This window comes from Pithys albifrons, chromosome 21 (genome assembly GCF_047495875.1).
Source record: "Pithys albifrons albifrons isolate INPA30051 chromosome 21, PitAlb_v1, whole genome shotgun sequence".
NCBI lineage: Eukaryota > Metazoa > Chordata > Aves > Passeriformes > Thamnophilidae > Pithys > Pithys albifrons.
This window is the reverse complement of record NC_092478.1, coordinates 9,863,685-9,885,825: the sequence shown is the minus strand read 5'-3', so window position 1 is coordinate 9,885,825 and position 22,141 is coordinate 9,863,685. Positions and strand designations below refer to the sequence as shown.

At 46.0% G+C, this 22,141-nt stretch overlaps 1 protein-coding gene across 1 annotated transcript in view; it reads left to right on the top strand.

The window, feature by feature from the left end:
• Positions 1-21,103, top strand: part of AUTS2 (activator of transcription and developmental regulator AUTS2) — a 573,438-nt gene extending 552,335 nt beyond the window's left edge. The window contains exons 11-18 of the mRNA XM_071575035.1: positions 1,154-1,225; positions 2,843-2,872; positions 4,229-4,300; positions 8,983-9,124; positions 9,681-9,758; positions 11,544-11,627; positions 12,507-12,729; positions 18,071-21,103. Of these exons, the coding sequence (XP_071431136.1) occupies positions 1,154-1,225; positions 2,843-2,872; positions 4,229-4,300; positions 8,983-9,124; positions 9,681-9,758; positions 11,544-11,627; positions 12,507-12,729; positions 18,071-19,307 (1,938 nt within the window). The 3' untranslated portion in view covers positions 19,308-21,103. The remainder of the gene's footprint in view (positions 1-1,153; positions 1,226-2,842; positions 2,873-4,228; positions 4,301-8,982; positions 9,125-9,680; positions 9,759-11,543; positions 11,628-12,506; positions 12,730-18,070) is intronic.
• Positions 21,104-22,141: the final 1,038 nt, after the last annotated feature.

The following is a 22,141-nucleotide window of genomic DNA, read 5'->3' as shown; positions in this document are numbered from 1 at the left end:
GTAAGGCAGGAATTCCCTGGTCCTGCTCACACCCCCCCTGTGACCAGGCCAGGGACAGGGTTAGGATGTGGGTCACATTCTGGACCAGTTAGCTCTGACTTACAGCCTAATTCCACAAGGCACAATTGGCTTTTTCCAAATTTACCACAAAGAGAAGTTATTTCTCATTCATTTCAGATACATCTACAAACATGTTTTTTTAAAAAAAATTATACATATAATGGCATAGTTCACTTCAGAAGCAATATAATTAGTTCTGAGATACTGTGCATTAATGAAAGGTCATGTAATAATCAGGACTTTAAGAAATGGTGATCATCATTGTTTACTCATTTCCATAATTAGCTGCAGAACACTGATTTAGCTCTCACATGTGAGAGCTGGGAGAGAGAAATGTCAGGAGTTCAGGGGGGTTTCTTTTGTTTTCCTGGAGTCACTCTTTATTTATCAGTGGGAGGAAATCACAGTCTGTACCCTTTGCAGCTGAAGGCTGGAATCAGGACTGCAATTTCTGCAGAGGAGACACCTTTCTCCTTAAATTGGCCCATCCACTCTAATGACTGAATATGTAAATTGCAGTTCATTAGTGGGATTCTTCGTCTGTATGGTAATCAGCCTGTTAACAACTCTGGTACTTAATTGTTAGTTATGCTGGAGCTGATTTCTATTTTCTTCATTTTAACATAGGAAGAAGCTCTGTCTAAATGGAGGGAGGGGGTTGGGTTGATTTTTTTTTGTTTTGGGGTTTTTTTCCCTCCACAAAGCTGCGTTTTGTTTTATTAACTATTTGCATGCAAATCATGGGGAAAGCTGTCATTTTTTTTCAACTGGATGTTACTTTTCCTTGGACTCCATGTGGTGGCAGTTCTGGGGATGGAGTTGAGGCCCCTGGGCAGGGAGTGAGAAGGAGTTTCCAGTGTCAACAGTCACTGTTCCCTCATTGTTCTGGATTAAAGTAATGGGAAGTTGGTGCACAATGGAAGTTTGGAAGTTGAGATGATAATAGATATATTACCAAGCAAACTGGGATGGTTCTCCTTTCCCCTTTAGAAAGTTGGTCTCCATTGCTTACACAGTGATAATGATTCCTGTTATTCTTCACATTCTGTTGCTTGTGTCACTCATCAATCCTCTTTCCCTGTGGTGTTTCTAGACTTCCAATCCTATTGATGTTGCAGCCAGACCTGGGACAGTCCCACATACCCTTCTCCAGAAAGATCCACGGGTCTGTAAAAACTGTTTTATTTTTCTCAAATAAATCCCTTCCTTCTGAAAACCTGAGTGCTAGAGCTGCCACCTTCAGTGTGTCCAAATTAACATCCTAAAATAAAGCTGTCTGAGCTGTTTCAGGGCTAGAGAAGGTGTATGGGAACAGTTCCAAGCAGATGCTGTGCAAGGGCAGAGCTCCCTCCTTGCTGGCAGCTCTGCCCCCACAGCCCCGGGGGTGAAGGAGTAAAAGCCCAATTGAGTGTAGGATTGTACAAACCTCTCCAAGATTTGTGTTTGTGCTCTGTAATTGTTTCTAATGTGGGTAATGGCAGTTATTCCCTGGGTTAGTGTAGCATTGATTGCACCACTGAGATAGGGATGCACTTTATTGATCACTCGGTGCCTCTGGATCCCTGAGTTCAGTGGGTGTGAACAGCATTCCTTGCTCTCTGTTCTCTGCCCGTGGGGGTGTGTGTGTGGATTCCTGGGCACGGATTGCAGTGAGAAACATCACACAGACCCATTTCCAGCAGAACCCCCTGACAGCAGCAACCAGGAGCTTTCCCTGCAATTCCATGTCGTGCTGTGGCTTCACTTTAAAGTGCAGCAGAGCTGTTGGGGTTGGGTTGGGCCAACTTCCAGCACTTTAATTTGCTTGCAGTTGGTGCTCTGGTGGGGCTTTACACCAAAAGGAGCCCCGTTTTTGTTTGTGTATCTAATTGCAGAGATAACGGGAGCCTCCCATCATGAAGTCATTTAGCTTTATGTTCCCTTTCAACTCGAGTTTCGATTGTTTCAAGATGATGCATTGTGCCATCACTGTGTCTGCTGAGTACCTTTTGCACCTATAAATCTCCTTTAGGGCTGCGTTTCAAAGCAGAAAATCCAAACCAAATGAGCAATACCCAATAAATGGAATTTATTTTCCAGCCTTAATTGATGAAATATGAGGAAAAAAATGAGACTAAGAAAATAATCGACTTTTTAAAAACCCCCACAGGCCACATAAAAAATAGTAACAAGAAAATGAGCTTTTGATGCAGCCCCTGTTTACCAACATCTGTGAAAAATAAGTAAAGCAAAGCCCACTTGTGGCAGAAAACCCCTCGGGCAGTCAGTCAGTGCTGGCTGTTGGGAGGCACAAGGCAAGGACCTCATGCCATGGCTGGGGATGGGATGGGCTCACTCTGGTGGGCAGGGGCTGCCACCCCATCCCAGCCCCTTCCACCCCAAGCCTTGGGGTCAAGCCTGTGGAAAAGGGCCCTCCCTGCCCTCCAGCCTTGGCATGAGAGATGGGAACAGAAGTTTGCCCAGAGCACAGCTCTGTGCTTTCTGCAGCACAGGCAACCAGCATTTTGGGAGCATTAAATCAGCAGCTGGATGGTGATGCCAGAGGGCAGAGGGCTCTGGGTGAGCCCTGGGGTGGTTGTTGCCAACCCCCAGGTGCCACCCTGAGGGGAGGGCCGTGGTTGGGCACGGGGGCCAAGGGCTAATTATTATCCAAAAGGGCTTCATTTGAAAGTAAAATTACAGCGTTTTAATTTTGTCTCTTAATGAAGCAATACAGATTTGTTAATTAGAGCAATTGTTTGAGTGACAGGCATGTAACCAAGCTGTCATTTCTTCTCCACAGTTGACAGATCCCTTCAGGCCCATGTTGAGGGTAAGAAACCTTCTTGTGCTGAGTTTGTCGAGCTCAGCTCAGTCCCCCAGGGCTGGAGCAGAGGGATTGCAGCTCTGGGGTGCCCTGGGCCATCTGGGGGGTGCTTTACACCACCTTTGGGGGCAGCATGGCCAGGCCTGCAGCCTGGGATCCCTCAAGGACAATGCACACCTTCCAAGTTGGAAGTTTTGCTCTTCTCATGCAGCTCCTCATGTGAATACTTGAGTTTAAATTGTGATAATCCTTCTGTCATCTCCTGAGCCAAATCCCAGCAGTGATCCCCTGTCAGTTCTCTGCACACTCAAGGATTTGGCTTTTTATTATTTACTGGGTGTTTTCAGTGGTACATCCCACCCTGTCCAGTGTAGACAGACAGTCCACTTCAAACACAAAATATTTTAGAAATAAGAATCTAAAGATCTCTGTCACCCCAAAGGGTTTTTTGTTAATTTTTCAGTGTATTCAAGAAGGAGATCTAGATTTCCATTGAACAAACCAAGTCACTGGCACAGCAAAAGTAGCAAAAGGCCTGAGTTTAGGGGAGTTTGTGTGTGAGATGGGGTTTAGATTTTTGTGTGATTTAATTAATGGTCAATACTCACCTAGAAATAGAAGGTGGACCACGAGCCATAGTTTGTGAAACATTTAATTTACAAGTAGCTCATGTATTCCTGCAGTAATTTTAAATCTGCAGGAAGTATTTGTTGTGTGGTTAACTACAGACCCCAAAAAGACAAATTTGGGAAAAGTGTATTCTCAGTGAGTCTTTTCCAGACAGTTTCCAGCTGTGCTGGAAATGAAATTCAAAATCAACAAGGAAATGTAACAAACACTCTGGTTCTTCCCTCCTTCTCCTCCCTGTGGTGACAAGGAGGATGCAAAGACCCTCCCAAACAGAGTGCATTGAGTGACCTCCAGTGTTTTCAGTACACTTGTGAGCTAAAGTTTTGGAGGTACAGACCAGCAGTTACATGAGGGATTAGATTAGTTTTGAAAACTGGAGTGACCTTTTAAACAGCTTTAATTTTCCTCTTTTGGTGGAAATGCCAGTCTTGGGAATGAGCTCAGTGTGCAGTTGGGAGAACTCCAGCCAGTGGCTTCAGAGGATTTACAGGAGTGTGGAAAACAGGAGCATTCCTGGATATCCAGATAAACTTCTCAGCAAGGGACAAAGAATTTGCATTTCTGGTTTCCCAAGAGGATGGGGAGGGAAAGCACTGGAGGGAAACCCTTTGCTTTCAGTTGTCTTGGTGTGGGGATCCCCTGGACCAAACCAGTCTGGGTTAAGGGTTGGTAATGGTTTGAGAACCAGGATGGGCTGTGCAAGTGGCTGACTCCTGCCTTTTGTTTCTGCAGAAGCCTGGGAAGTGGTGTGCCATGCACGTGCACATCGCCTGGCAGATCTACCACCACCAACAGAAAGTCAAGGTCAGTGCTGGGGGACAGTGCTGGGGGACGAAGGGCACAGTGCCAGCCTGTGAGAGGGAGGGTCTGGCACTCACTGAGCAGTTCCATGCCATGGCCAATGCCCTGTTAGAGGAACCATGCACAGCATTCCAGCATAACCCTCCCTTTCAGAGAGTTGGTGTATGGGAATGAAAACCTCAAGGTGGAGTCCCTGTGGAGTGTCTGGGATGCCTCAGAGGCAGGACATCAGATCTTGGGCCATAACCACCAGTCTGGAGCTGGGAAGAGCTGAGTGGGTGTGTCTGTGAGCTACTGCAGTGCTTCTGTTTGGGGCTGAGGACACGTGTGCATCCCATCCCTCGTGTCAGGAGAGGGCACAGGAAGATTTCTTCTGTGCTTAGGGGGCTTTACCCAGTGAGGCTGCACCAGGGCCCATCAGTTTCCCTTCATCTCCTGGCTGGAGGTTGGCCCTGGAGGTGTCCAGGCTGCTCAGGCAGACACAGCCCCTCAGGTGGTGGTGTGTTATCAGACACTGTCTCACTGCACTGGAAGTTAAGGGATGGAAATATTTCCTTTGTTATTTTTGAAGCTTTGAGGCTTCAGGGGTAAGGCCATTGGCAGAGAAAAACAATTTATTCATGTAATAACGTGGTGTTTCCATTCCAAGGGTGTTTCCAATCTCACTGTAACTGTCTTTTCACTGCACCAGGGACTCTGTAAAAGTTTCTTTCCCTTTGTAGTATTTTCATTGTACTTATCACTGAAAAATCCTGTGTTGCTCCTGAAGTTTTTCACTAAGTCAGGAGAGGTTGTTCTTCTCTGCTTGTACTTGAGGAGTCAATAACTTGTGTTAGAAACTAAAATTGCCAGGGAACCCACAGCACTTTGCTGTCTGGGTGTGAATTGAGTTGGATAAAGTATTGCCATAAGAATATGAAGATGTTGAACAGCTACCAAAACCTGCAGCTAATAGAGTTTAAAAATAACCCTTTTAAACAAGGCTGACAGGTTAATTTGCTGCAGTAGACAGATCTCTCTTCTCTGCTTCCTTATGTTTCCCCTGCTAGTGATCTTCATTCATCTTCCCATTATCAAAAAAGACAAGATTATAGACCTAGAGAATTATATGTCCTTCTTTTTTATTTTATTGAAAAGGTATTTTCTTGAAATGAAATTATTATTCCCATGCTGTCTATGTCCTTTGAATCTTCCTTGATTTGATATTCAGAGAGAGGTCAGACCACTGTATTTATAACTCACAGTAAATTCCATTTTCATGCTGCCATTTCTTTTACCTAATCCTTTTCTACCTTGCATGTAAAAGAAAAAATAAAAACAGGAATAAAGCTCAGAAGCACAGGAAAGGATGTTATTTGGCTTCTTGAGGCTGTGCATGATGATAATTTCAAGAATAATTGAGAAATGTGTTTCACTGCCTCAGCTCAGTCAAAAACTGAGGTGTGGTGTGGAGTCAGTGAGGGGAGTTGTGTCCCTGGGGGACAGGACACCAGGTCCTCCCTCAGCAGAACCACGGAGGGGCAAATCTCTGCCTGAAGGCTCAGACAGGACCATTTCTCCTTCTAACCCACTGCTGGGAAGGTGCCTTTCCTTCTGCCCAACTGAAGGTGCTGCCTGAGCACAGAGCAGGGAATGAAGCTGGTGTGCTCAGAGATTCCAGGTTGCTGCAGTGCCACCAGCCTGCCTGGGAAGGGTGGGAGGCTCTGGAACAACCTGGCCTGGTAATTGCTTGCAGAGGGTCACAGCAGGCACAGGAGGGGCAGGCAAGGTGGGAAACTTGAGAACACAACCTTCCTGAGCTCAGGAAAAATTTGCTGTTTGTCTGCCTGTGCCTCTGCAGGAAGACCTGGCTGACCTTTGTGCCCACCTGGGGAGTTCTGCAGGCAAAGCTGGGGCTGCACAGGGCACATTTACACCCCTCCTCAGACTGACCAATGCTCAGGAGAGGATTTGTGCTCCATAATTGGCCCTCCCTCTTGTAGGAAATGTCTTATGGCCCGAATTCACAGCAGTGCAGACATTGACACTGATTTCAGTGGGCACCAGTGAAGGTGTGACACGTTTTCTGGCCTTGAAATGCTTTAGTAAGGACTGTCAGCAAAGGGTTGCTCTCCTGAGCAGCTGCTGGGGAGGAAAGAAATCTCACTGTGTTTTCTGGTGCTATTTTAAGGTAACCCAACACATTCAAAAATCTTCTAACACATCCCTGATACTCCTGTTGCTGTTCAGGCAGGGATTTGTTCATTATTTAGAACAGCACTGTTCATATGGCTGCAATTAAAGCTTCAGCCAGCTTTGGCTGAAATGAGTAATGCCTGTCAGGGGTTTAGAACTTGGTTGTTAAAAAGAAGAATAAAAAGAGTTCACAGCATAAAAATCTGGCACACAGGCTTCAACTCAGGCATTTGTCTTTTCTGAACTTCTTTTAACTGTTAAAGCACTTCAGTGTTGCTTTCTTAGAAGACATGACCTTAACTTGGCCATCCTTTTCTTGCAGGCCCTTATCTCCCACCACAGATAATGCCTTTGTTTCTCTTCTTTTCTTTCTTTCTTTCTTTCTTTCTTTCTTTCTTTCTTTCTTTCTTTCTTTCTTTCTTTCTTTCTTTCTTTCTTTCTTTCTTTCTTTCTTTCTTTCTTTCTTTCTTTCTTTCTCTTTCTTTCCTTCTTTCTTTCTCTTCCTCTCTTCCTCTCTTCCTCCCTCCCTCCCTCCCTCCCTCCCTCCCTCCCTCCCTCCCTCCCTTCCTTCCTTCCTTCCTTCCTTCCTTCCTTCCTTCCTTCCTTCCTTCCTTCCTTCCTTCCTTCCTTCCTTCCTTCCTTCCTTCCTTCCTTCCTTCCTTCCTTCCTTCCTTCCTTCCTTCCTTCCTTCCTTCCTTCCTTCCTTCCTTCCTTCCTTCCTTCCTTCCTTCCTTCCTTCCTTCCTTCCTTCCTTCCTTCCTTCCTTCCTTCCTTCCTTCCTTCCTCCCTCCCTCCCTCCCTCCCTCCCTCCCTTCCTCCCTCCCTCCCTCTCTCCCTCCCTTCCTCCCTTCCTCCCTCCCTCCCTTCCTTCCTCCCTCCCTCCCTCCCTCTCTCCCTCCCTTCCTCCCTTCCTCCCTCCCTCCCTTCCTTCCTCCCTCCCTCCCTCCCTCTCTCCCTTCCTTCCTCTCTTCCTCTCTTCCTTTCTCATTCTTTCTTGTTCTCCCAACTACACAGACATGTTAGTAGCACTTAAAAACCAGCTCCTAGACATGCACATTAACTTGAACATAACTTTTTAATATGCATATTTATTTCATTGTAATAGTCTGCACTCTGGGCTGGCACAGCATTAAATCCTGATTTCTAAAGCACAGCTTGCTCCAGAGTTACTGTTCAGATCTCCTGGTTCAGTGTCAGCCCCTGGTAAATCCTTCCTGACCTGCACAGTTAATCAGCAATCTGTGTTTGGGCAGTTCTGGCAGCACAGCTCGTTGGCAATTTGGGTTTGCTCTTCCTTCATTCTGTAAAATTACTGAAACAGGCACCCCTGAAATGAGGATGGGGCACGAAGAAGAGCCCATTTCTCACCCCCTTACCAGTCACAATCCAGCAGCCTCAGCTGGGTTATCTTGCAGAAGAGAGGCTGCTGGTTCTCTCACATGTAAATAAAGACAGGGGGACCTGCAGCACTTGGAATGTGGAGTGTCAGCACCAAAATGGGGCTGCACTGCCTTAGATTTCTGGGTCACTTTAGCCCCTCACTGCAGCCCAAGGGGCACTGAAGGCTGCACTGCATCCAGTGCTTCTGGTGGCAGCTTCACAGCCCAGTTCAAGGTTCTGTTGGCGGGTCTGTGCTGGCACAGTGTGGCCAAGGGGCCCCTGGCACAGGGGCAGCTCTGCCTGGCACAGCTTGGGCTGGCTCCCAGCTTTCAACACACCTGCCCACCTGGCATCAGGCCAGACTAACAGTTCCATTTATTATTATAAGACAGACCTATCCTTACAGCTCAGCAAGTGTCTGAGGCCTCCTCAGAGCTCTTTAGGGTGTGGTTGAAGGCAGGTCTGTGCTGAACACCCAGAGGGTGGATGGGAACAGATGGGAAAATATGGGAGGAATTTGCAGGAGACAGGCAGGAGCTTTTCCCTCTTTGCCCTAAATGTCCCTTCCAGGACAGCAGCTTGGGCTCCCAAAAGGTAATATTCCTGTTAAAACATTGGTATGAATGAACTGCCACACCCACAGCATTCAGAAAAGGACCTTTGGCTGTTACATTTTTGGACAGTCTCTTGCACAAGTGCTGTGGGGAGAGGCTGAGGGAGCTGGGGGTGTTCAGCCTGGAGAAGAGGAGGCTCAGAGGTGACCTCAGCACTGTCTGGAACTGCCTGAAGGGAAGTTCTGGCCAGGTGGGGGTTGGTCTCTTCTCCCAGGCACTCAGCAATAGGACAAGGGGGGCACAATGGGCTCAAGCTCTGCCAGGGGAAACTGAAGTTGGAGAGCAGAAAAAAATTCTTTGCAGAGAGAGTGCTCAGGGATTGGAATGGGCTGCCCAGAGAGGGGGTGGATTCCCCATCCCTGGAGGTTTTTAAACTGAGCTTGGCCGTGGCACTGAGTGCCATGATCTGGTGATCAAAGTGGGGGTTGGACCAAGGGTTGGACTTGATGATCTCAGAGGTCTTTTCCAGCCCAGCTGATTCTGTGATTCTATGAAATCCTGTTTCTCCCTTTTCAGAAACAGATGCAGTCTGACCCACACAAGCTGGACTTTGGGCTGAAACCAGAGTTCCTGAGCAGGCCACCAGGCCCCAGCCTGTTTGGAGCCATCCACCACCCCCACGACCTGGCCCGGCCCTCGACACTCTTCTCCACAGCCAGTGAGTCCTGAGGAGGGAGTCCCCTCCTTGCTCCATGCTCATTAAAATGCTAATCCTTGCCATGAATTTCCCATATGCTTTGGCTTATGAACCCTCTGCAAGACATGCCAGGGGCTATTAGTCTATTTGATAAATATTTTAGAGTTATTCTACTCTGTTGATAAATATTTTAAAAGTCATTCTGCAGGTTTTATAAAAAAAAAAAAAGCCCAACCTGCTGAAATGATGTGGGTATTTAGAGACAGTAAAATGGAGAAATGTTTCTTCACAGAGTGATGTCTGGTGCATCATGGAGATGAGATGCTGGAAATAAGCTGAATTTCACATGTGTTTTCTGGGTTTTTTCCACACTGAAACATTCATTCCCTCCCACCCCTTTGCCTGGGAATTTCTGTTGGGAAAAGCAGCTGCTGTTTGCATGAGATCCAGTGTGAGCCCCCACTCAGGGCACAGCAGTCTGGGCTCTCTGAGCAGCCACTTCAGAAATGATGCCCAAGCCCAGAGTCCCTGGGGGAGCTTTGGCAGGGAATTCACCCCTTTTGCTTTGTTTTGGCAGGTGGGGGGCATCCAGCTGGCACCCCTTTTGGCCCACCACCTCACCACAGCAACTTCCTCAACCCAGCTGCTCACTTAGGTAGGTTCTCTCTGCTACTACCAGTGAAAACCACCCAGAGACCACTCCAGATTGCCTGTGTGCAGTATCCTGCTTAACCTTTCCAAATTGCACCTTTCAGCCATTTAATTTCATTTAATTTAATTCCAAATACACAGAACAGTGTCACTGACAGCATGGTTTGAAATCCTTCTGTAGCTGAAATAGTTCTGGAAGCAGTCTGGGTGTTAGGGGAGAGGAGTGACAGGGCTGGTTGGGCTTCACTGGAGTTAGAACCACTCAAAAAATGCCTTAAAGTCAAGGCTTTGGATCATAGAGGTGTTTCCTCTACTAACTCCTACTTAGATGTCTGTTTTTCTGTTAGAGTGAGTGGAAAATAAATCCTTAAAGTCTTGTGATCTGGCCTCAATTTTAGTGAAAATTGGTGAATACACATTTATAACCAGAATCACCCAAGTTACCAGAGGTTGTTATTTCCCTTGTAACTTCCTGCTGTTGTGATAAGGTGGTCTCTGCTCCTTATGGGAGGAGCATCCAAGATCAAGAGACTCAAAACTGGCATTTTATTTGGAAAATGGCAGGATTTGGAAGGGTCACCAAACTGGTAAAGCAGGTTTGTCCTTTTGAACTCTGCTGCCTACAGAAAGTGCTGCCTTTGGGCTTCCTTCTCTCTGTGCTGTTATTTATCAGAAGTGGCTTCATCAAAACTGTTACACTGCTCCAAACAAAGGGAGAACTTGCTTCACATGACTTTCCTACAGCATATCTGCATTAACTGTTAACAGAATTGTTCCAGCATTTTCAGTCCACACTAGTTTTTCATGTAGGATTAGCAATAAATACCAAGGGAGTTACAGAATGGTCAGGCCAGCACGACAGATCAGTGTGATGGGAGATTTTATTTATATCCTGGCTCTGGTTTAGGAGACATGGCCTGAGGGTGCCTGGAGCACACTTGCCAGAGTTAATAATAGTCTTCCTAGCAAGGGAGGTTTCCTGAGGAAGACCATGGAATTGAACTGGAAGGGAATAAAAGGAAGCAAAAATGGAGATGTTTGCAGGTTTTAGATGGAGTGCCATGAGGTTTTCTCTGAAGAGGAGATTTTTCTGGTGGACTCTCCCAGGAACAAACCCATGTGTTTTCTGGTGGACTCTTCCAGAAACAAACCTACATGTTTTCTGGTAGACTCTCCCAGGAACAAACCCATGTGTTTTCTGGTAGACTCTCCCAGGAACAAACCCATGTGTTTTCTGGTGGACTCTTTCAGAAACAAACCTACATGTTTTCTGGTAGACTCTCCCAGGAACAAACCTACATGTTTTCTGGTGGACTCTTCCAGGAACAAACCTACATGTTTTCTGGTAGACTCTCCCAGAAACAAACCTACATGTTTTCTGGTGGACTCTCCCAGGAACAAACCCATGTGTTTTCTGGTGGACTCTTTCAGAAACAAACCTACATGTTTTCTGGTAGACTCTCCCAGGAACAAACCCATGTGTTTTCTGGTGGACTCTTTCAGAAACAAACCTACATGTTTTCTGGTAGACTCTCCCAGGAACAAACCCATGTGTTTTCTGGTGGACTCTTCCAGAAACAAACCCACGTGTTTTCTGGTAGACTCTCCCAGGAACAAACCTACATGTTTTCTGGTAGACTCTCCCAGGAACAAACCCAGTGAGAGCTATGCTGTGGGAGGACCATGTGCCAGCACTGCTGGGCACAGCAGTGGGGGGCAGAGGGGTAACACACAGTGCTGTGTCAGAGTTGGCACTGCAGGGAGCTGAGCTGTTTGTGTTGGTTTGCAGAGCCCTTCAACCGCCCCGCGTCCTTCAGCGGCCTCACCGCCGTGGGCAGCAACGCCTTCGGGGGGCTCGGCAACCCCACAGTCAGTGAGTACCTTTGCTTTGCACCTTCTCTTGCTGGGACATGCAGCATATGGACTCAGGGGGGCTGTTTGCTGCCTCTTTTACCAGTTGATTACACCACGTGCCACCAAGAGGTGGCAATTTGGAAGGCGACCTTTTGCACTCATCAGTAAATTGTTTTTTATTAATTACTTCATGGTTTGGGTTCAACGTGGTGCTAAATGTGACCATGGCATTGTTTATTTTAAAAAATGTAAAAATGCAGAACCTCTGAGTGTTTGTGAAATTGGCCCTGGGTGTTGCATGTTCAGAAGTAGTTAATGTGTGCAGCATCCCCAGCTGTGGAGGGAACCATTATTTTTTTTCCTTTCTCATCAGTAATCCAGGCCATGTGCCTGGAAAAGATCACTGACCTGCATTTATTAGCCCAGGATCATCAACATTTCTCTGGATTTGGCCAGTCACAAAAGATCATCCTTTTAAAACTCACTCTCTTTCTCCATACTTCAAACCTGGCATGATTTTGGTCACGTATTATTTTGTTTTGGCTCAGGATCAAATACAACAAGTTCCATTCTTTATAGTGCATATAATGGACATTTCCTGATGTCTCCAAAATATTTGGAGTAATGACCATTGCCACTTTGATCTTCCTCCTTCATCCCCTATCAGTTTTATCCACAGCATTCCCCTTTCCAATTAAAAGAGCTGTCACAGATGCCTGCCCATTTTTTAGGAACGAGACCCTCTAATGAATCTCTGTTAATCTCCTTTCCTTTTCCAGCTCCCAATAATATGTATTCATTTTAACTCTGAGTGTGCTGTAAAAGTTGTTTTGGTAAGTACCTTCACTAGAGCATACCTTTTTCTTAAACCTTTTTGTTTTCCACTTCACCATTTCAGCACCCAACTCAATGTTCGGCCACAAGGATGGCCCCAGTATGCAGAGCTTTAGCAACCCTCACGAGCCCTGGAACCGACTGCACCGAACTCCTCCTTCGTTCCCGACCCCTCCGCCCTGGCTGAAGCCAGGAGAGCTGGAGCGCAGTTCATCTGCTGCAGCTCATGACAGAGATAGAGATGTAGATAAACGAGACTCATCTGTTAGTAAAGATGACAAAGAAAGGTACGAAAGAACTTCCAAGAATTGTCTAGTTCGAAGCTTGGGGCTCCGTTCCGCTTTTAACCCTTCCCAGCCTGGCACATTGGCAACCCAGAGCTTGGCATGGGGCACGCCTGGAGCTGCCACTGGCACTGCCTGGGACACGTGGTGTGGCACAAGGTGCAGGGTGACAGCTCAGCTGCCTCTCTTCCCACTTGCACTGCACTCCCTCCAGAGGAACTCTGCTGAGCAGAGTTCAGGCAGTGCCAAGGGGGAATAGAACCAGACCCACCCACTCTGTTACCTTTGGGTCACGTTGTCATGGGCCTCTTGAAGATTCAACGTGTAGATAGTGCCTGACAGGATGGGAAAAAAGCCTTCTGAAGTCCATCAGACACGTATCTGCACCTTCAAATACTTAATCACTTTGTAAATTGGACCTTGTCTGCGAAACAAGTGACGCCTCCTCCCTCCTCAAAAGCAGCCTGAGCAGAGGGACAGTGATCAGGGTGTGAGGTGACAACACTCAGATGCACAGGGGGTGTCGTGTGCCAATGCCACAGGAAGGCTCAGAGCATTCAGGTCATGAAATGCACCTTCACCCCCTCCAAAAAGCCCCCCCACATGCACTGCTGTTCCACACCTTCCAGCACAGTTCCTCTGCAGTGGTTGACATGGACTTGCACACAAACATGTCCAGGCTGGGAAGGGTTAATGGAAAGTAAAACCTGGTCATATTTTTTTTGTCAGGACTGTTCCCATTATGCACTTAATGCAGTAACAATTCCTCTTAACAATGAAGTACCAAATTATAAGAATTTGCCATTCAGCAAGTGTCATGCCTTCCTTGAAAAATGTAGAGAGGCTGATTTCAGCTTTTTTCAGTTGTGGCTTGATGGCTTTCCTGTTGAGTTTGCTACATAATGGCTATTTGTTTCTAATTTTTTAACATAAAAGAATATTTAGGAGATGTGCTTTTCTGACTCCTCTGTCACTAACCCAAATATAAACGTTAGTAGCCTTTTCTAAAAGAAGTTATGCTAACACATTAGATATTCTAAAAATAGATGTAAGAGCTTTGCTGTGTTGTTGTAAAAGCAAGTCAAACTACAGATCTTTTCACCTACATTTTCCATTTGGAATATTTTCTGTTTGGTAGCATAGCTTCATTATTTTCATGTCTGGTGTTAATGCTTCAAAAGAAATTGCTGTTACAAATTGGGGATTCTGTCCTGCAAAATGCTGAAGCATGTGAGTAACTTTACTGGCTTGAATGGCAAAGCATTTGAGTTACTAATGATTTGGGTGGTCTGTAGTTATGTGATGATTTCAGTTGCTGTTTTGTTGTTCCCTTATGACATGTTCCTGCTGAAGAAAATGCCCTTCCAAAACACATTCCTTGCAACTGCTTTGGCATTGCCTGAACTCCATACCATAATAATTTGAGAGCTTCCCAGTAAAGCATCATTCATTCCTCATCCTTGTGCACAGTTCTGGCTTCCAGTGGAGTGCAGTGCTGGTTTTGCCCATCTGGTGCTGCTGTGCATCCTGCTGGGGGGGTTTGCAGAGCTGTACTTTTTGCAGCATGTTCACTCTGTTGCCTGCTTGGGAAGGTGCTGGGAATCCCTTCCTGGAGTTGTGTTCCCTGTGTAGGGAAGGTCTGGAGGAGTCTGGGAGCCTCTCCTGCCTCTTCTGTAACATTCAGTGGTGCCCAGTGGGGAGGGGATGCAGCTCTGCTTTCTAGTTCAGGGCCCAGTTTTGTTCTCCATTTTAAGCTAATTTGCTCAAACAGGAAGAACTGGGAATCCCACCCAGGGGTATCATTTAACCTCAGAATCATCCTGTCATCAAGGGTCTAAGTTTACCAGCCCCAGAATGGGCCATGAAGCCAAAGGCATTGATCTCAATTCCTCCTGCCTTCAGTAGGAGGTATCTCAAAGGTGTCTCTGGGCTTGGCTCTGCCCCACTAAGAGCAGTGTCAGTGTGGGGTGCAGGAGGTCACTCCTCTGGGATGAGCTGTGGGGTGCAGGAGGTCACTCCTCTGGGACGAGCTGTGGGATGCAGGAGGTCTCTCCTCTGGGATGAGCTGTGGGATGCAGGAGGTCACTCCTCTGGGATGAGCTGTGGGGTGCAGGAGGTCACTCCTCTGGGATGAGCTGTGGGGTGCAGGAGGTCACTCCTCTGGGATGAGCTGTGGGGTGCAGGAGGTCTCTCCTCTGGGATGAGCTGGGGGATGCAGGAGGTCTCTCCTCTGGGATGAGCTCTCTGGCCTGTGTAGCACGACTCCTTCCCAGCCAGACTGAGGGCAGGTAAACCCTCCAACACAGAGCAGACAACATGGAACTGCCTCTGTGAACCTCTCCTGGGCACAGAGCTGGCTGGGGCTGGCACTGCAACCTTGTGGGTCCCTTCCAGCTCAGGGTATTCTATGATTCTGTCATTGTCTGCAGTTATGGATGGGGTTTTTTTGTTGTTGTTTTGTTATTTTTTACTCTTATTCCAACTCAGCATTAGGAAGAAACCCAGTAAAAATAGCTGATGTGAAAAATGGGATCTGTTCCTTCTCAGTGGTGTTTTGTTGAAAAGATGTCAGGGAGCACTTCCAGTCTAGTAATGACATTTAAGCCTATATAGTCCTAGAGCATTAAAAAAATATAAGCAACCAAGACTCTATTGATCTTTTTCTAAACATAAAATGAGGTCAAGTCCTCAGCATTAGAAATTCAGTATTTTTCAGTGTAGCAAACAGCCTCCAAACTTCTCTTAATAGTAATAACTTCACTGGAGAACATGACCTTAAGTTTCTTTGTGGAGTCAGTGGCTTAGAGCTGTTCCCACATTTTTAGCCTAAGGAGCCCTTGATGAATCTGAGGATAAAAAATATTTTCCTTCTCTGACCACTGGACTACATGAAGTTCACTTAAATGAGCTGTGGGATCAATAGGCACTTGAGATGATACCAACACTGTCATTGAATAGGATGCAACTGGCAAAGGAATATGTTATTTTGGTTGCACATGTATTTTTCTTTAATTACAGAAAGTGCCTGTTATTTCCTCTTACATTTTCTGAGTCATTTAAAATATATCAATTACATGGCAAATTGATTAAATATCAGCAAAATGACTCAATGGGCTTTCCAAGTGAAATAAAACAATTCAGGGTGTCCTCTGAACTATTCCCATGAGCTAAATAAATACAAGACTGCAGGGCACACAAGCCACTGTTTTCCCAGCAAAGTAAAGGAATTGAGTCTCCAAACTGAGAATTCTTCATTGGAGTACCTTGACTTGGTCTCCCTGTTTCAGAATCTGGAAGCTGTTGAATCCAATGCCTCAACTCTTGGTGGAGAGCAGGAGGAGGGTAATTGGAGCCAGGATGGGATTTCCAGACTGTTTAGGCCACAGTCAGTCAGGGCACAACCTGATACCAAGGAGTTCATTGTTGGACAGGGCAGAGCAGGCAGTTCTGGTTTCAGATGCTCCATCTTCCAAATGTTTTCTAACAGTCACATTCTGGACCTCCAGAGGTCTCTCAGACATGGTCCATAAAATGACAGTCTCAACAATCCAGCCCAGACACAGCAAAAGATGCACCTGCTGAATTGTAATAATGAGAGTTTCCTTCTCAAAGTTTCACCATCCAAAAGTACCTGAAGGCAGAAATCTTAGACAGTTCAGCTCAGCAGCAAAAGGTAACAGAAACTGGGTAGGTGAAGGAGACAGTGTCCTTTCTCCTCCTGAGATGCCCTTCAGGCAGCCAGTCCTGCTGATCTCGTCCAGAGTGATGTCACCCTGCTGTCCTCACCCCAGCATGGTCAGGGTACACCTTGCCCAGCAGAGACTGCACCACCCAAAGAGAAACCACACAAGCTGGAGCTGGTGGGGACTTCAGATGCCTCACTGCTTACCCCTCACTTCTCCTAGAATCACAGAATCCTTAGGGTTGGGAGGGCCTTCTGGAGATCATCCAGTCCAGCCCCTTTAGGCAGAGTCACCTGGAGCAGGTGACAGAAATGTGTCCAGGTGGGTTTTGTCCCCTGAGAGACCTCCCTGGGCAGCTGTTCCAGTGCTCTGCCACCCTCAGTGGAAAGAAGTTCTTCCTCATGCTGAGGTGGAACTTCTTGTGTTTTAGTTTATGGCCATAGTAATTTTTGCCTTTACCAACACGTTGTCCATCATCCTGCAAGGAACAGCATTTCCATGCTCAGCAAACAGCACTTGTCCTACACTGAGAATCTGGAGTTGTCTCTATGGGGAGAGCCCAACCTGGAGATCAACTGAAATTAGGCAGAGGTTAAAATAATTGGAACTGAGGGATCAGATTGACCTTATGAATTTTAGTTTTAAATAGGAAAGCTCTTTCACTTAGCATGGCCCATAACAATTCCCAGTCAAAACTGCTGCCTGAAAATAATTGGTATGGAACCCCTTCCCATCCTTAGGTTTTTGTCCACCACCAGACAACAATTCCCTCATCTTTGTGCTCCATAAACAGGTTTGAAAGATGGGATGAATTCAGAGTATTTTGAGACTTCCTAGCACTGGCCCTGTCCCTACCTTAGAAATGGAAAGGGTTGGTCATCTGAAGAGCAGGTAACCCCAGAGGTGGGGTTTGCAGAGCTGGTCTGAATCACAGGCAGAGGGAGATGCTGGCACACCATCTGTGCACCATGGCCAGCTCTATTAAAGCACTGGCACTGAGGGCACTGCACACTTGGGGAACTGTCCACCTGTTCAGAGGGTTGGGTTGTCACCAGCAGAGCTGGTTTCTTCAGAGGCTTTTGTTTTCAGTTCAAAGAAGTAAATTGAATTGTGAGAAATACATTGAAAAGCTACATATTTGAAGAGAATAGAGGAGAGAAATTATAGAGGTCTACAAATGTTTTTAAAAATCAGTTGAAAAACAGGTCATCTATTTTCCCAAATGTATTCTTAATAGAAGAAGCAGGTAGAACACTATTAGCCATGTAATTTGGATTTGATTGCCTCACTTTTTTGGATGAAATGAATATATTTTTACTTTTCTCTCTCTTTGCAAACATTTAAGGCCATTTTCTTAGAAATACATGTCCTAGAGCCAGATTCCCATGGGAGCTTTCTGTGGCCTTCAGTGTTTGAGATCTCAACCAGATCATTCACAAAGCAGCTTTGGAGATCTTTGCTGGGATGAGAGAATAGAACAGGTGCAGTCTAGAGATGGGATGTTGTGGTGTTCTGGGTGTGCCAAAGGCACAGTGCATTTAAGGGTGCACGTTACCAACTCACTGCAAAGCCACCAGGAGAGAGCCAGACAGACACCCCAGTGCTTTGTTTTCTTTGCAGAGCTTCTCATGCCTTCATTTTCACACTTCTCTTTCTTGTAGGGAGAGCATTGAGAAAAGACACTCCAGCCATCCTTCGCCAGCCCCAATCCATCCAGTAACCTCCCTCGGCCATAACCGCAGCTCCAACGAGCAGATCCGGAGCCACCTGAACCCCGAGGCTCGGGAGAAAGAGAAACCCAAAGAACGAGAGAGGGATCACTCCGAAGCTCGGAAGGAAATCAATGTTGAAGAGCACAAGGTGAAGGACAACTACATTTCGGAGAAAGAAGGCCTGAGCCATGAAAGCCGAGTGGTGGAAGAGTCTAAGCAGATGCCCAGGGTTCCTTCCCCCTATGCCAGGCCCCCCGTGGTGGAGAGCACCAGGCCCAACAGCACCTCAAACCGCGAGGCCGAGAGGAAGAACGAGCCGGCGTACGAGAATCCCAAGAAAAGCAACGAAGTCAAAGTGAAGGAGGAGCGAAAGGAAGACCATGATGTTCAGCCTGAGGGACCTCAGACTCATCGGTCATCTGATCAGCCACCACCTATATCTACATCCAACGTCCATCCAAGTCCTCTAGTGTCTATGCCCATGACTGTAGGTGTAACTGGAATACATCACATGAACAGCATCAGTGGCCTGGACAGGACTCGCATGATGACCCCTTTTATGGGAATTAGCCCAATTCCCGGTGGAGAACGTTTCCCCTATCCTTCTTTCCACTGGGATCCAATGCGAGATCCCTTGAGAGATCCGTACCGAGAGCTGGACATTCACCGCAGAGACCCCCTGGGCAGAGACTTTTTGCTGAGGAACGACCCCCTTCACCGCCTGTCGACGCCGAGACTGTACGAAGCAGACAGGTCCTTCAGGGACCGGGAACCTCACGACTACAACCACCACCACCACCACCACCACCCGCTGTCCGTGGACCCTCGGCGCGAGCACGAGCGGGGCGCGGCCCTGGACGAGCGGGAGCGGCTGCACCTGCTGCGCGAGGACTACGAGCACGCGCGGCTGCACTCGGTGCACCCCGCCCTGGACGGGCACCTGCCCCACCCCGGCATCCTCGCCCCGGGGCTGCCCAGCATGCACTACCCCCGGGTGAGCCCCCCCACGGCGCACCAGAACGGCCTCCTCAACAAAACGCCGCCCACGGCCGCTCTCAGCGCGCCCCCGCCGCTCATCTCCACCCTGGGACCTCGGCCCGGCTCTCCCCGAAGGACTACCCCTCTGTCCGCAGAGATGAGAGAGAGGCCTCCCTCTCACACCCTCAAGGACATTGAGGCTCGATAAGCAGAGTGAGACTCAAGGAAAACCAGAGAAAGAGGGACAGACCCGTTGTAATATAAACCACAAAGACTTTCTTACTAGTCGTTGCTACAGACTGGGGAGGTGACCCACTGTACAATATGTATAGACCTGAGTGCAAAGATTTTGAAATGGTTTTTTTTGTATATTATATGTTGAAATTTTCCAGATCTTTTAGCCAAGTCCATACTGTTCCTCGTGTCTCCTACTCTATTTTATTTCTAGCTGAAAATTTTCAAAATTTGAACTGAAGGACAAGACAGCAATCTGAGTGATTTGACTAGAAACAAACCACCACCGATGTCAACCCTGCAAAGCTCTTTCAGACCAGAAATGAAGTCAATTGTAGATATTTATGTAAAAAGATTGCTTCATGGGTTAATGGTTCATATATGCAAAAAGGGTAAGATGAAAGCTTTACTTTGTACAAATGTAAATAGATAAAATTAAGTAACAATAATACATTAATACTTCTTAAACTGTGCTATTTGCAACCTTAATATTGATCAACACAGTCTGCTTATGCTGTGTTACATATATTGTTATAGACAGCTAAACCCCTTCAACTATGCAATGAATTCAAGGCTTTTCACAAAAGCCTTTATAACTCAAAGGAGCCTTTTCAACACACAACATAACTAAAGTCATATTTTCCCTGAACAAGTTCATTTCTAACCGAAGCCTTTTTCTCTTGCCTGTTTTGATGAGGAAACAGCCCCTGCAGAGGTGTAGTTGTCTGTGTGAGCCCCTGGGGCAGGGGCAGGGCTCTGTCATCACTGCTACTGAAGTCATGGCAAACTGGTTTGCACTCACACTCATCTGGGTTAAACAGGAAGAATCAAAATGCTGGATATTTTCCAGAACTTTCGTCACTTAACACGTCCAGTTTCTTTTTTGGAAGAACACCTGCTTATAGCCATTCATGTCTGGTTTTATTGCCAGAGTGTCATTTTTTATCTCTACACACACACTGCTTTTTTTTTGTGTCAAGTGTTTTTTAGCTACATTGAAACAAATCCTCCAGGAATACTTTTCTAAATGATGGATGTGTTTTCACTGTGGATCAGTGTTTAATTAATGAACTCCATTGCAGATTTCATAATGCAATTCATTGTATTTCAGTTGGTAATAAAGTCTGTGAAGAGTTAACAGGCCAGCCTTGTTGTTCCCTAATCACAGAAGCCATGAAATGACGTGAAGAACACGGTCCTTTTTAAAAATATGCATCAATCTTCTGAAATCTTGTCTTTTCATAACACACTTTTTTATAATGTGTTAAGTTTCTTGTCTAAATATTTGGAGAGAATATGACTTTATCAGAGAGAATTCAATATCTTGTCTACTGGACTGTAAAATATATGTATGAAATAAAATTAGTTCCATTGGTCTTCTAGTGTATTAAAGTGCTATCTGAAGTTGTTACCCTGTTTTGGCAAAAAAAAAGGAGAAAAAAAAAAGAAAAAAGTTAACTACAGACAGTTGTTTCTAATGATCAGAGCTCTATTTTAGTAGTCAACTGAAGGTTTAGTTGTGAGCTTCAGATTTTGTGAACTCCAGATGTTGTGAGGTGGTTTCTTTTTTTTTTTCTTTTTTTTTCTTTTTTCTTTTTTTTTTTTTTTTTTTTTTAACGAACAAAAGGAAAAAAATGACAAAAAAATCCCAACCCTGAAGGATATGTACACTGGAACCGTAGTGGTAGCTTTCAGTATTGTAAAGAGATTGTTATATACAAACCTTTTTGCTGTTTATCCTGTATGTAATAAAGTCCTTTCTAGATCCTATGTGAAAAGCAAAGTGAAGCGGCTCTCAGTCTTCAGCATGTTTCCTCATCAGCCAAGACTTGTGTAATGTAAATTGTGCCATGTTATTAAAAAATGTGAACTAAACTGCTAGGTGCTTCTTTGTGTGGAGTACCCCAGTGCTGCTGTGGGGAAGAGAAAGCCTTTTACCCGAGAGTGGGGTTTTGTTCAGGAGGAAGAGCTGTTCAAATGGAAAGGAAATGGCAAGCTTTTATGAGCCATCTTATTGAAGTTATTAATCAGGGAAAAAGGAACAAAAAGGAGGCCACATCCTTGGCTTGTCCAGGTTCTTTAAGCTACAGTAATACCCTACTTGGATTAGATTTTAATTAGACCATAATCTCAGTCTTCTGGATGCACATCGTTAAAAACCTTCTGAGTTTCTGAATGAAACCAGTTCTAGGTGGCCAGAGAAGGATGGAACTATTGCAGCAGGTGTGAGTGTCCCCATGAGAGGTTCTGATGAGAGCATCACCTTCCAGGCTCATCCCAGCACTGCCACAGGAGCCCTGACAGCTCTGGCTGTGCCTTCAGGGGGAAGAAACTTGGTCTTTATTGTCCAGACTCTGCTCTTTGTCCTCCCAGGTGCTGAACAAACTCTTGCTGATGATCCTCAATTCCCAATTAAGCCAATGAGCCCTCGCTCCCAGAGTCCCAGGAAGCACTGAGGCATCAAAATTGACCCTGAGATGAGCTCAGTTGGTTAAAACTTAGTTGTAATAATGCCAAGGTCATGGGTTCAATACCCTCTGTGGACCATTGACTTAAGAGTTGGACTCGATGATCCTTGTGGGTCCCTTCCAACTCAGAATAGTCTGTGATTCTGTGATTCAAAATTTCCCTCCCTTTGAATTCAATCCAGTTTAAGTGCTACAGGCCTTTGAATATCTGTGTGTCAAGTCTTCTTGTACTGGTGATGCTCAGAGGAATATGCTTGAAAAGTATAGTAAGAGATGAAACAAGACTTTTACTACTTTTGAACTTTTTCAGGTGCATTCACTGTCTTTCAGAAGTTTGATG